At 37.0% G+C, this 13,099-nt stretch overlaps 1 protein-coding gene across 2 annotated transcripts; it reads right to left on the bottom strand.

Annotated features, from left to right (window-relative positions):
• Nucleotides 1–3,987: 3,987 nt before the first annotated feature.
• On the bottom strand, nucleotides 3,988–13,099 carry tectb (tectorin beta). Of its 2 annotated transcripts, XM_041815814.1 has the most exons (11): nucleotides 10,886–13,099; nucleotides 10,716–10,791; nucleotides 10,318–10,508; nucleotides 8,525–8,676; nucleotides 8,344–8,416; nucleotides 8,084–8,187; nucleotides 6,711–6,794; nucleotides 6,406–6,568; nucleotides 5,706–5,784; nucleotides 4,364–4,393; nucleotides 3,988–4,152 (listed from the first exon to the last, which is right to left on the bottom strand). In XM_041815814.1, the coding sequence occupies exons 2-11, from the start codon at nucleotides 10,780–10,782 to the stop codon at nucleotides 4,079–4,081; spliced, it is 1,017 nt and encodes a 338-aa protein (XP_041671748.1). In that variant the 5' UTR covers nucleotides 10,783–10,791; nucleotides 10,886–13,099; the 3' UTR covers nucleotides 3,988–4,078. The 2 variants fall into 2 exon arrangements, with proteins under 2 accessions (XP_041671748.1, XP_041671747.1); XM_041815813.1 differs by having other exon boundaries at nucleotides 10,716–13,099.

The raw sequence follows: 13,099 nt of genomic DNA, 5'->3' as shown, positions 1-13,099 counted from the left end.
GATGCAAACTGCCAAGAGAACCAGAAATGGTCAGGATCACAGACTCATGCAACAACCTCATGCTCATGTAAATAATCACTCTTTGTTAAAGTAGCACAGCAAGGGTGCTTCTCTCCACAAACTCATATGCAATTAGATTATTTTTATCACAGTAAAGAATTTATGTTGCAGTTGGTGATGATGTAGTTTATTTTCAGGATGTTATGAACTGTTTGGCAGCTATAAGATTATCCATAGTTTTAAAGAAGATTTATATTTATGGACAGTTTAAAAAAAGGTAGCTTACTTTTATCCAAACCAGCTGGATACAAGAAGTTGTCAAAGTAATTTTGTGGAGTTGAGGTGCAGTTTTTGTAGTAAAAATGGGCACACTTTAGCTCTGGATTGTAGAAAAACAGAATTAAAAAGTAATCTATATCAGAACCATAAAATTGTACTGAATTAGTGTAAGTAGATATTTTGCACCACTGCAGGTCACTACTCAGGTAAAAATTACTTGTGACTGGACAAGTTTACAAACCCCGAATGTCGAGAGTTAGAGACGATCAAAAATTGAGACTTTATCATTTGGAAATACTCAAATTATTTCACAAACCAAGTATAAAATATAACATGGCAAAGTCAATGGACTGGCCAGATTCTGTGTCTGTCATCAGGTAGATCCATCTGGTAAAGCTTCAAGCTGAAACCTTTGTTCCTGGTGAGAGAAGGAATGGACCAATCAGAGCCATTAGAGGAGAAAAGGCGGTAGCAATGGGAGTGGTTTAGTTGTACTGCAAACCTGTAAACAATAGTAGCCAGTGAAGAGATCAGCGCGGATACAGCTGTAGCGGTGTTTTTTCAGAACTGGACAAGATTTATTTATTTAAGGAATTTTCATGGAAATGTTAGGGGATTTGTTTGGATATTTTCAGGGAGTTTACTTTGAAATTTTTAAGTATTTTCATGTAAATTTGAGTGATATGTTTATATAGTTTGGAGAGTTTCATTGGAAGTGTTGGGAGAAGTTTGCTTCAACTGGGGGGATTCAATTCACAGCAATTTAGGAAGTTTGATGTTTTTGAGGGAATTTGGAAATTTACAGGCATTTTAAAGGAAAATTTGGAAATGTACTTGTCATTTTGGGGAATTTGGTGGGAATTTTTAAGGGGAATGTGATAGGAAATGTTTTGTTTTTCCTTGAAATTTGAGAATAAAAATTTTAGGTAATTTATTTAGGATGTTTGGGGAACATTTTCCCTCATTTTCATGGAATTTTGGGGAATGTATTTACATATCTTAAGGAATTTGAAAAGGAAATTTTGGGGGTGATTTGCTTGAAGATTTTAAAGGACTTCATTTAATCTTTTAGGATTTACATTTTTTGGGGTGGGGGGTTGCTATGGGAATGTTTAGGGAGTATGATAAAGTTTCAATGAAATACTTTTGGAATATTGATGAATTCTTGGGATGCTTTTTATGGACTACTTTGAGAATATGTTCAGGATTTTTCACAGAAATTTTAAGAAATTTTGTTGAAGTTTTAGGGAATCATTAGATATTTTTAATGGAAATTTGACTGTATATTTTGGTAAGTTTCATTGGAAGTTTCATTTGCTTTGAAACGTTTTGGAATTTGGGAAATTTAAATGGATGTTTGGGGTAATTGTAAATTTTCAGGAATTCTGAAGGAAATTTGGGAAATGTAGTTTTAGGGGAATTTTATTTGAATTTTGAATTATTTCTTGGAAATTTGGAAATTTTTTTCAAAAATTTTGGGAAATTTGGATGGGGTATGTCCTTTGACATTTTCAAGGATCTTCGTGAAAATTTCTTGAAAATTGGGAAGTTTGGGTGAATAAGGGGGATGTATTTGCATTATTTTAGGCATCTGAAAAGAAATTTCAGGGGTAATTTCCTTGACAATTTGGGGAGGTTCCTTGAAAATTTGCAGGATTTTCATAGACTTTTAGGGGAAATTGTTATTGGAATGTTGAAGGGTTATGATAAAGTTTCACTGAAACATTTGTGGAATATTTAAAGAAGTTTTTGGGTACTTAAAATGTGTTCAGGAATTTTCACAGAGGTTCTTGGCAGTTTCTTTAAAGTTTTAGGAAATGCATCTGAAGTTTGAGGGAATTTTCTTGGATATATTTAAGTGTTTTCATGAAAATTTGAGTAATATGTTTGTATAATATGGAGAATTCCATTGGAAGTTTTTGGAGGAAATTGTCTGAATTTTTTAGGGCATTTTCATGACAATTTTGGAAATTTGTTTGGATGTTTGTGCCAGAAGTTGGACTTTTCAAGCATTTTAAGGAAATGTTGGAAATGTACATTTTGAGGAACTTAATTTGATAGTTTAAGGTATTTCTTGGAAATTTGGGAAAATAATTTGAGAAATGTTGGGGATCTAATTTGGAAGTTGGATGGGAGTTGTCATTTCAAATTTTCATTAATTTTTTCATGAAAATTTCAGAAATTTGTTTAAGAAGGTTGGGGGACTTTTCCCCTAATTTTCATGGAATTTAGGGCAATTTATTTGCATTTTTTAGGGATCTGAAAAGTAATTGGCTTGAAAATTTTGGGAATGTTCCTTGAAATTTTTCAGAATTTACATGGATTTTTTTGAGAATAGTTGTTGAAATATTTATGCTTTGTTATAAAGTTTCACTGAAATATTTGTAGAAATGTTGGGATACTTTTTATGGGATCCTTTAAAACTATGTTCAGGAATTTTCACAGAAATTTTAGGAAATTTATTTGAACCTTTAGGGAATTTGTTCCCTATGTTGTTTCCCATTTGTTTGGAAAGGAAAATTTTGTTCCTGCTTGCCTTCATAAGTCTTTGTGGTCCATTGTCAAAATAACAAAAAATGACAACACCATAGCTCTCTCCATGATTGACACCATTTCCTACTGACTGAAGACTCCCTACAACTGACCAACTGGCCGACACACAGCCAAATCGTATGCTTAAAAAAGTATTTAGTGCTGTATTTGCAACAAAAACTTGCCCATTTTTTGGTTAAAACTAATTCCTATTCAAAGACAAGGCTAAGCTTTTATACCAGGTCCTACTAATTCCAAATAAGTTGGAGAAACTAAAGCTGCATTCCAGGTCTCAGGAAGTTAAAGAAGAGCAAAAACTGCCATCACAGCATGAGTTTAATGTACCATCAGCCTCCACTGATACTGAACAGCTACCTGTTGAGCTCACACTATAGTTTACACCTCAGCAGCTCCACTCACCCACTGTGTCAAATGTTTTCTTGCTCTGATTTGCTCATAATGAATGTGACAGACAGACTGTTTGATTCAAACTGACTGTTGATCAGATAATATAATAATAATATATCCCATACCATGGATGTGTGAAACAGTCCATCTGCTGTTTCAGGTTACATTTAATTAACATGAGAAAACCTTTTTGTAGCTGATTTTTTTTTACGTAAATTCATGTTACTGAGGAACTTCATCTACTAATCTCCTTATATTTGGATGGAAAATTAATTCCTTACACATGAATACAGTAATTTAAACAATGGCTTTTACTGTTTAGTTTTGCATGGTTGCTACTGTAACAAACACATGAACACTGCCTTTTATCCTGACAGAACTACAGGAGTGAAAGCAGAAAAGACTGTTTACAAAGGCACAAACTATGTTTCATCAGAGCTGTATGCAGTCAATGTTTTTCTGTCATTTGAGAACTGATAGAGAAATAACAAAGTTTGTCCATTTGATTGTTTGTGTTTTATCTTAATGTTAAGAGTGTGTGTCTAATTATTGTTTTCAGTAAAATTATTTATTTACTTAAAAAAACTGTTCCTGGAGAATTTTTTGAAAGGTAATTTTTCTTTTAAGAAATGCAAAAAAAAGGATTTTTTTTTTTTTAACAACTTTTATTTTGAAAAAAAAAGTGGAATAGAGTATGTCACAGTAAAAGATTATCCAGAGATTCAACAATTGTGTTACTGACAATTTATATCTGTAGTAAAATGAGATTATCATCCATTTCAGCGAGGGGGAGGAATGATTTTTTACACTCCCTGAGTCCTGGGTGATGCTTTTCTTCATATTTTCTTTATGTTATTTCCTACAATCTAGATCCATTTATTAAATCACAGCACATGTTTATCAGAACCACCAGCAGGATGAAGAGTGACGTGCCTGAAATGAAAAAAGAAACACACAACAGTTAGTGAATGTAACAGACTTGTCTTTTTGGTGTTTCTGCAGCAATAAATCAAGATTTCGACAAAACAACCAGAAAAAAAGACAAGTAATGATCACAGAAAACAGAGAAAATGTAAAGTATTGATGCATGTAAGCCTAGAGCTTCCATACAACAACAATCCAATCACACATCAAGTCTGTTTACCTTTTATTTGTCCATTGGAGGATATGTTACCTGTAAAAGAGATAAGATTTATAAAATAAGAACACCATCTTCAATAGTGAAGACAGACAAAGCCAGCCTTCAATCGTGATTAGCATTTAATTTAACTGATGGCTAATCACCACTATTTATTGGAAGGGGTCAAAAAGATTGTGAAACACTGGAAAAACCTTAACAGTGAATTATTAACTGCTTCTAATTATTTATGGAATTTCAACCAAACTTGTGCTTCATGTAAGGGCAGCAGGGGTGTAGCTAGAGATTTTGGGCCCCCAGAGAGACTATTACTCAGGGCCCCCATTAACCAGCTAGCCAAGCAACAAATGTTGCATCATTTTACAAATATCTATGCATTTAAATTGTTTTTGAACCATAATTTCCCCATATATGAGCAATATTTTTACTATGGTTGAATTAAAGTTACTTCCAATACTTTGCAGTGCTTGACTTTACTATTTTGGTGCAATAAATAATTATATTTTTGGAGCCCTGCAGTGTGCGAGACGTCTTTCTGTTCCATGACTTTACCATTTGGACATTTTTTAGAAAGGAGCAGGGCCCCAAGTATTGTATTTTACTCTATTTGATACAAATTTCAGTCTGTTGAAGGATTCATTTAGTTGGCTTTGATTTAATAATGACACTAATTACTAAGAAAAAATAAATAAAAACACACATTTCATGGCAGGCTCCCCAAAGGCCCCTCTACTGTCGGCCCAGGTAATCAGTACCCGTTTTCCCCCCTGTGCTACACCCATGAAGGGCAGAGCAAGTAAGATGAAAATAAAAGGCACAACAAATAAATAAATAGGTAAATAAATGGGTAAATAAATAAAGATTGACAGTGATGTTTTATAGGGATAGCAGGACTGAAACAAGTCTGTAAGCTGACACAATAAGACTTTTTTCAGGGTTTTTAATGTCCCACAACAGGCCTTTAATTTCCTCTGTGGTTGAAGTGGTTAATTCAATTTAAATCAAATATGCTATTTAGACCAAATGTCATGTTTAAACTTTAAAACTACAGTGACGATTAGAAGTGAAATAGGAAACATGCCTATTTAATTCTTTGTAATATTGGAGGCCGATGAGCAAGTGGCACAGGTTTGTAGTCTGGCCTGTTGCCCCTTTCAGAAATGTCATCCCCACTTTCTCTCCCTGATTTCCTGCACTATCTGCTGTCCTGTACTCACCAAATTAAAAGCATCTAAAAATATATCTTTCATTTGAAATAATATTTACAAATTAAAGATGTTGGATTTTTCATGTAGAGAGGAAGTAGTTCTTTTTTTTTTTCAAAATAATAAATCAATGTGTTCAGTACCTCTGAGGTGAAACTCAGCAGTCAGGATGCCTCCGTTTGGTTCGACCTCTGATGTCAGACTTCTCACAGAGCACGGGCTCTAAGAGAGAGAAATGGAAACATCAATACAAACTGTAACCAAAACGTCATGGGGGGGGGTTCTGATTCTTGGGGGGGATTGTGGACAGGCCAGGGGCATGTATTTTTTGCTAGCAAAGGTGTATTTTGCACAATATTTAACCTTTATTGATCGATAGTTGAGACAAGAAAATTCACAAACCATGATGGGAGAAACATCACAGATATATAAAACATTCTAACAATAATTACAGAAAACGTGAAAGAAAGATGCAACATTCAAACGCAAAAAAAGGGCAATGGTGAGAGATATTGCTGGGATGGTAAATCAGAAAACAAATGCTTAGAAAACATTTAAAAACGTCAAAACTAATAAGCAGGTGAACAGATAGGAGAAGGGATGAGAAGGGTTAGGTGAGTGGCATTAACCGGGCAAGAACTACTAGATAGCTGCTTGAACTTTGAGTTTTAGTAATAAAAAAATTACATCATGAAAGTACAAAAAGGAAGGCACAAGTGTAGAGGTACCAACTGTCAGCTACTCTGTACCGTTGGAAATCCTTATAATGGAAATGACTGGATTGTAAGTGAAAAAGAAATAGATAATACAAAAGCCAAACTGAGGAAGTGACGTTGTACTCACAGGTAGACAGACGAGTCTCTCTCCGTCACACACTGTGACCTCACAGTGAAGCCAGACGGTGGAAACCTTTTCCAGACGTTGGAAGCGGAAAGAGTTAAACTTGAACATGGAGCGGCTGTCTTTGGCGTTCTCAAATATAACCACAGTGGGGTCAGACGGGCAGCTGAGTGAGAATAAAACAAGCTCAATCTAAAGTTTCTTATCTTAGACTCTGTACAAAACTATCAAGTTTAGCTCAGTGAGCCCACTTTTTAAAACTCAAACAAGGACTTCTATGTTGATTTGGGGTTTTTTTCACATCTAACCTGTTAATGATGAGACTCCACCTCTTCTTGTCTGTTGAGTATGGAGTAGGAGTGGCCCAGCAGTTGTTTATCACAACTTTAAACCTGAGAGAAACAGCACATCTTAATGAAGAGATCAAACCCCCTGAACTGTAATTATTTATACTAGAATAGATTTATAATTGTCATTTTTCATCCAGCTTGAAATAATAGAACTGGGGAACTTTTTAATAGAATAGAATAGAATAGAATGGAGTGTCTTTGTTGTTCAGAAAGCTCAGTTAACAAAGATATGAATGCAACCCAATCAATCTGCTTCAAAGATGACAAACAGCTGACTGAATTATTGTCTCACAGACCTTACAACCAATCACAGCCCCTTCTCTCCACAAGACTCCATTTAAATATGACTTTCTTCTAACAGATCCCTGCTTCACTACTGATGATTGCTTTGTTTCATTGGCTAACCCAGAGGGCATCTTTGGAGCAGAGCCTTCACCACGAAGCAAACCTGTATATTTATAATAAATGGTTAAATCTATGACAAGAATGCTCCAGAGTGAGCAGGTTCCTTCTTAATCTCATATATGCTCTCATCGTCAAGACATTTAAGATAAACTATCAAAAATAAGAGCTGAGCTAAAAATGAAGAGGTTTAAGATAACTTAATGGATGTAGGATCTACTGTCTAATATCCATCTTCATCCTCTTATCTGGGTTGAGGTCGTGGTGGCAGCAGGCAAAGCAGATCAATCCAGATGTCCCTCTCCCCCGCAATATTTCTAGTTACTCCTGAGGGATTCCAAGGCGCTCCAAGGTCAGATGGGATATATAATCCCTCCATCAATTTCTGGATCTGCCTTGGGGTCTCCTCCCAGCTGGACATGCCCTGAACAACTCCACAGGAAGTGGATGCTGATCAGATGCCTGCACTACCTCAACTGGCTCCTTTTAACATGAAGGAGCAGTGGCTCTACTTTGAGATCATACTGGATGTCCAAGCTCCTCACCCTAGCTCTAAGCCTGAGCCCAGACACCCTCCTAAGGAATCTCATTTCGACTGCTTGTACCCGCAATCTCGCTTGATCATTACCCAGAGTTCGGAGGGAGCAGTCGACAGTTTTTCAGCAGAGGACCATGGCCTCAGACTTGGAGGTGGTAATTCTCACACCAGTACTGTCCAATATTAATAGTACATATTTGGTTTTATATTATTTACTTGTGAAATGATTATTAATGATTTATAAATGGGAACTGAATTTTCCAGACAGAGGGAAATTATCTTTTTGTTTTTCCTTGACAACTTTCTTTGCAATAGCTTTGGATATTTAATAGTATTAACAAATAAAATAAACCTTATATTGCTGTAAAAATGTGATATTGATTGTATTTACCTGTTACTGAGTCCTTTTGCCTCGATGCCCATGAAGACTTCAGAGCCAATCTCAGAGGTGTCAATGACGTAGGGTGCATCCTTGGCATACAGGAACTTTGAATTCTATAACATGCATGTGTAAACATTTGTTTCTTTATCATCCATGCCCGATAGTTTTATTCTCCTCTAATGATTTCTTCTGAGACAGTGGTATCATTGCAATAGACAAGACATGAATGTCTTCCACTGGTTTATCTAAGTTTGTGAGCGTCTACTCACCGTGAACACACTCATAGACAACTGAGATCTAAAAGTGCCTAAACTCCCGTTGTTGACATAAACTGTAGCCACTCTGGAAAAAGCAGAGGGTTTAGTAAAAACGCTGCAAGTCTTTGGGTCAGAATGCACAGATCTTTCACTCAGTGACTGCGGACGTCTCGTGAGTCAGATCGATGCTTACCTTTGGCTGAAGACGGCGTTGTTTACCAGGTAGGCTGCTCGATAAACGCAGCTGAAGGTGTAGTTCACCGGCTGGTTTCTCACAGTGAGCGAGGTGTCGTTTGACACGATGGAGTTGTAGAAGATGTATTTAGGGTCTTTGCCAGGCATGTACTGTGGAGAAAAAATAATAATGATAGCTTGGATTGGATCATTGGACCCAAGGTAGCTTTACAGAGGAACAGAAGACAAGACACAAAAGAAAAACACTAAGTTGAGTGTATGAAGGTAGCAGGTTTAGAGAGACTGTAGGCTGTGGTGAACAGGTGCTGCTTGAGGAGTTTTTTAAACATGTCCAAGGATGGAGCATTGGGGATTTTTTTCAGGTGGGGTGTTCCAGAGGATAGGGCTGCAGGCCTGAAGGCTCTGCCTCCATAGGTATGGAGTTTGGAGGTGGGAATAGTGAGAAGGCCAGTGTCTGAGGTTATTAACTAAAGCTAATTGACTTCCTGTTTTGGATACAGACCTGCTTTTATTTTGAATGAAAATAAGGAACTTCAGATAGATGGACTGAAAGTGGAAAAGTGGATAGTAAAAAGGTTAATGTTAGATAACAAGAGGAGCAAATGACTTTGATTTGCCCACTGAGCTGTCTGACTTTTTTGTAAATTCTGTTTATATATAATATTGCGTGGAACAGTGGACAGACAGAGTCATCATATAACAGTCAGAATGTTTGCCAGCACATGATATTGGACTTTTATTGACATATGAAATAAAATAAAAACAGAGATTTGGATGGGTTACAATGAGGTGTGCAAGTCTGTATTTCTTGTGCCAAAACAGACTAAATAGGAGCAAAAACATCACAATAGATTACAATATTATTTCCAGTTTTTCCAGTTTTTTTCTCTCTTTGGTAGCCGAGACAATGTCAGTTGTTCCATTATATAAATATCTGGAATTATTCCCTTTCCTTCAGTGATTGTTGGAGGTTCTGTATTCAACCATTTTTAGGTAATTGCCTTTCTACCAGCTAGTAGTATTTGTAATAAATATCTGTCCTGTTTTTAAGTCCATTTGGTACATTTTCTAAATATAAAGCACTGAATAAAAAAAGATGAGCTCAGGACCAATGATAGATCTGATTGCGTCTGTGCGATTCTTTTTTAGTTGAAATGAGACACGAAGGAGCATGTGGACTTATTTAACATCACTGGAACTGCAGGGAGATGCTACAGTGGCTTAACCATAGTACGATGAAAGGGACAATAAAGCATGGGAGGCTGTATCACAATGTGTATGTAAGGGACACTTTGTATTAAAATCTCATAGGCTATATTGTCAGGATCACTGATGTGAGTGACTTTTATTCATAAGATTTCCAATTAATATAGAGTGAAAGTGTGCAAGTGGGAGCTTTGGATGCTGGAGCAGCAAAGTAGAGATTTTAAATGAACAGAAACAAAAGCTTCAACTCTCTGCCCCGTTGAAAACTTTCTCAGATAAGGCTCTGATATGAAACAGTGGAGAAGGTGTGCTGTTGCAAATCCCATGTGAGTGAAACAAGCTGCGTACACATGTTTAACAGGTCCTCTAAATATTATACTGCCACACAAATTTAAGACCCTAGACCAGGTCTGGGGTGGTTTAAGGCACAGTTGATTTCTCCTTCCTCGAGCATGATCATTTTAAGAAACACACATTCTGATATTTAAGCTCAACATAGGGATTAAAGCTCTAGTAACTGTGAGTTTTTTTAGTCAAGACAAGAGTAAATAAGACAAAACTAATTTAATACCTGCTGTGTCTCACCTCTGACTGCGTCCCGCAGTATGAGTTGTTTTTGGGAGTCAGGTCTGAGATGATGAAGCGGTAGTAACCTGGACTTTGTATTCCAGAGTAGCAGATTCCCCCCAGAGACAGTTGATCAATCTCCCAGCCATACGGACACTCTGGGACGTTTGCAATGATGGCATTGGGGAAACATGATACCATGACATAGTCTGAAATAAAACACAACCAAAGAGACTGAATGATACACTGATAGCAAAACCTGATATTTTTATAAGGAACTTGTACAGCTTAATAGTTGGTGTGATTCCTGTTATCATTTACTACCTCTTTTGGCTACTTTTTATAGACTTTAAACCATTTACTTTCCTTAGAAAAACCTCATTTTTGTCTTTTTACACTGTCAATGTTGATGTTACCTGCTTTTTGGGGTGAGCATGTCCATGCAACAGGCAGGAACAATAATATTGCACCAACACAAACCATACTGGGAGACTGTCGAGAGAGAATTACAATTTCAGCCTTTACAAGAAGAAATAATCAAACAAAAAAATACAAAGACAATAAAGGATCATAAAAAAATCCTCACCTGTAGGGAAACTAACACTGTTCAATGCTCTGATGTCAAATGCTCCTCATGGCTCTTCAGCAGGCTACCAGCACCTTGGTTCTACGGCGGACGTCTTGACAGCTTGACGAGGTATTTTATAGTGTCACAGGTGTAGGTAATCGACTTCACCCCATTCACCTATTCTCTGCGTTTTCCCCCCTGGCAGGTTTGGTTTAAGAGCTCTATTGTGGAGCTGCTAACAAAAGCTCTCTGTGCTGCTCGGACATTGACTTTTAAATGACCACAGTCTCCTGGGATTAACGCTCAGGAGAGCTCTAGTCACCTTTTCTAGATATAGACATACAGGAAATTTGTCCAGTTTATACAGTGAATACTGAACTTTAAGGACCCTTAGGATGCTGCCTCACATGCTTTATATGCCATAGAGCCTGTTGGCATAGCGACCGAAAACAGCTTGCTAGAGTCTGCTCAAAGCCAGCCACCACCTCAAGAACTGAAAGGTTCAGCATATATAGAGTTGCCTTACATGGCCACCTGAGGCTGGTTCCAAAACCAAGACAGTTCCTATACCACTGGGAAAAAGTACTCAACTTTAGAGTGAAAATAAACATGTTTACAGTCTAATACAAAAGGTCACTGGTTTCTGATTCATGACAATGTCAAGCACCCAGTCAAAGTCACATACACAGCCCATGTTAAAAATGGCTATTTTCACATCAGAAATAAGCAGGTTTACAGCCTGTTCTAATATGGCCAGGCTTTATTCCTAAAAATAATAAAGCTTAATTTATATCTATACACCTGAATAATCCGGCCCTTATGAGAGGTCTGTATTATTTAGTTCAGCTCAGTATGCGGACTGGTCTTTCTTCATTTGGTACCATTTTGTTATTTGTACATATTCAAAACAAAAAAAAAAAGAAAAGAAATAAGAGGACGTCTCTCAATGAGAGCTGGCTCCCAACTTTCACTCTTAAAACCAGCTCTTCCATGAACTCAAGACAGTCTGGCTGCAGGCCATACATCTCTGATGGCCACTCTCACAGACCCTTCATCTGAGACGCCATCTCTGTCAGAAAGGAAGTGATGTAATTTGCCAGTCCAATATAATTCAAATTTGACATTATTTTTTCAAAAATCAACTTTATTCCTAAACAAAGTCTGACGGTTACATTAATGAAATAACCACAGTTCAAACATTAAAGCAACAAATAAAACAGGAAAAAGTTCAGAGGTCGAATCCAGGATTCAGTTATTTATGCATCAACAAATATATACGTGGATGGTGTCCTTTAGCTAAAGCTAACATACTTATGCTAGCTATTTAAATCAAGTTATTAAATAAACCAATGTAGCTAAGTTACTTTTAGCGACATGAACTTTAGCAAACATAGCTAAAGTTATAGTAGCTACATCGATAATCTTGCTACATAGCTGCTCTGGTAGCTAAGTTAGCTATGTGGCTACATTGGCTGTGTAGCTCCAACCACAGAGCTACGGAGCTAATGTAGCGCTGTTATCTACATAGCATACTAAGCTGACAGAGCTACATAAGCTACAATGGCTGCATTAGAATGTTTTTAGGGAGGGCTGTCTTCTTTCCTGTAAGCAGACTGCTTTATTAAACATTTTGTAATCAGGTTTTACAGGTCAGGTTTTTAACTTTTAATTTTTGGTGTCCTAACCGCTGCCATAACCCTAAACAGAAATGTGATCGGGTTTTATTTCAGAAGTTTTAGCATGTATTTCCGTTGGGACACAGGCGGTGTGCATTAATGGTGCACGTTAGGCATTTGAATATCAAGTGGTGTTCTTGTGTTTCAACTACATGGGCCAGACGTGGCCATCGAACAGGCTGGGTGGATCTGGCACCGTGTAGTTCCTAGAGCACCTCCTCTTTTTGCATTCTTCATATGGGATGGAAATAAAGTAACGTTGGTTCAGCATGTCGATCAAAGGTTCACAGGTGTAAAGCAGAAAGTCTTCCACAATAAGGATGTGAGTCTCCTCCTCCTTAGTGTCAGACTTTGGGACGATCTCAGTGTCCAGGGTTTTAATAATGTCACAAGATTTCTCAAACTTCACTGGGTTATCCAACCATGTGTAGATCGTACTCATCATGGCGAAGTGTCAGAGAAGTGTCAACTTCAAAATGAGAGAGAAAAGCTGGTAAAGAGTTACTGCTAATTTCTTAGCTCATGGATAATTCACCCTAACTCATTTGTTCTGCTA

This window comes from Cheilinus undulatus, linkage group 20 (genome assembly GCF_018320785.1).
Source record: "Cheilinus undulatus linkage group 20, ASM1832078v1, whole genome shotgun sequence".
In the NCBI taxonomy this organism is placed as follows: domain Eukaryota; kingdom Metazoa; phylum Chordata; class Actinopteri; order Labriformes; family Labridae; genus Cheilinus; species Cheilinus undulatus.
Note: the sequence above shows the minus strand (reverse complement) of the source record. Positions and strands in the feature narration are given on the sequence as shown.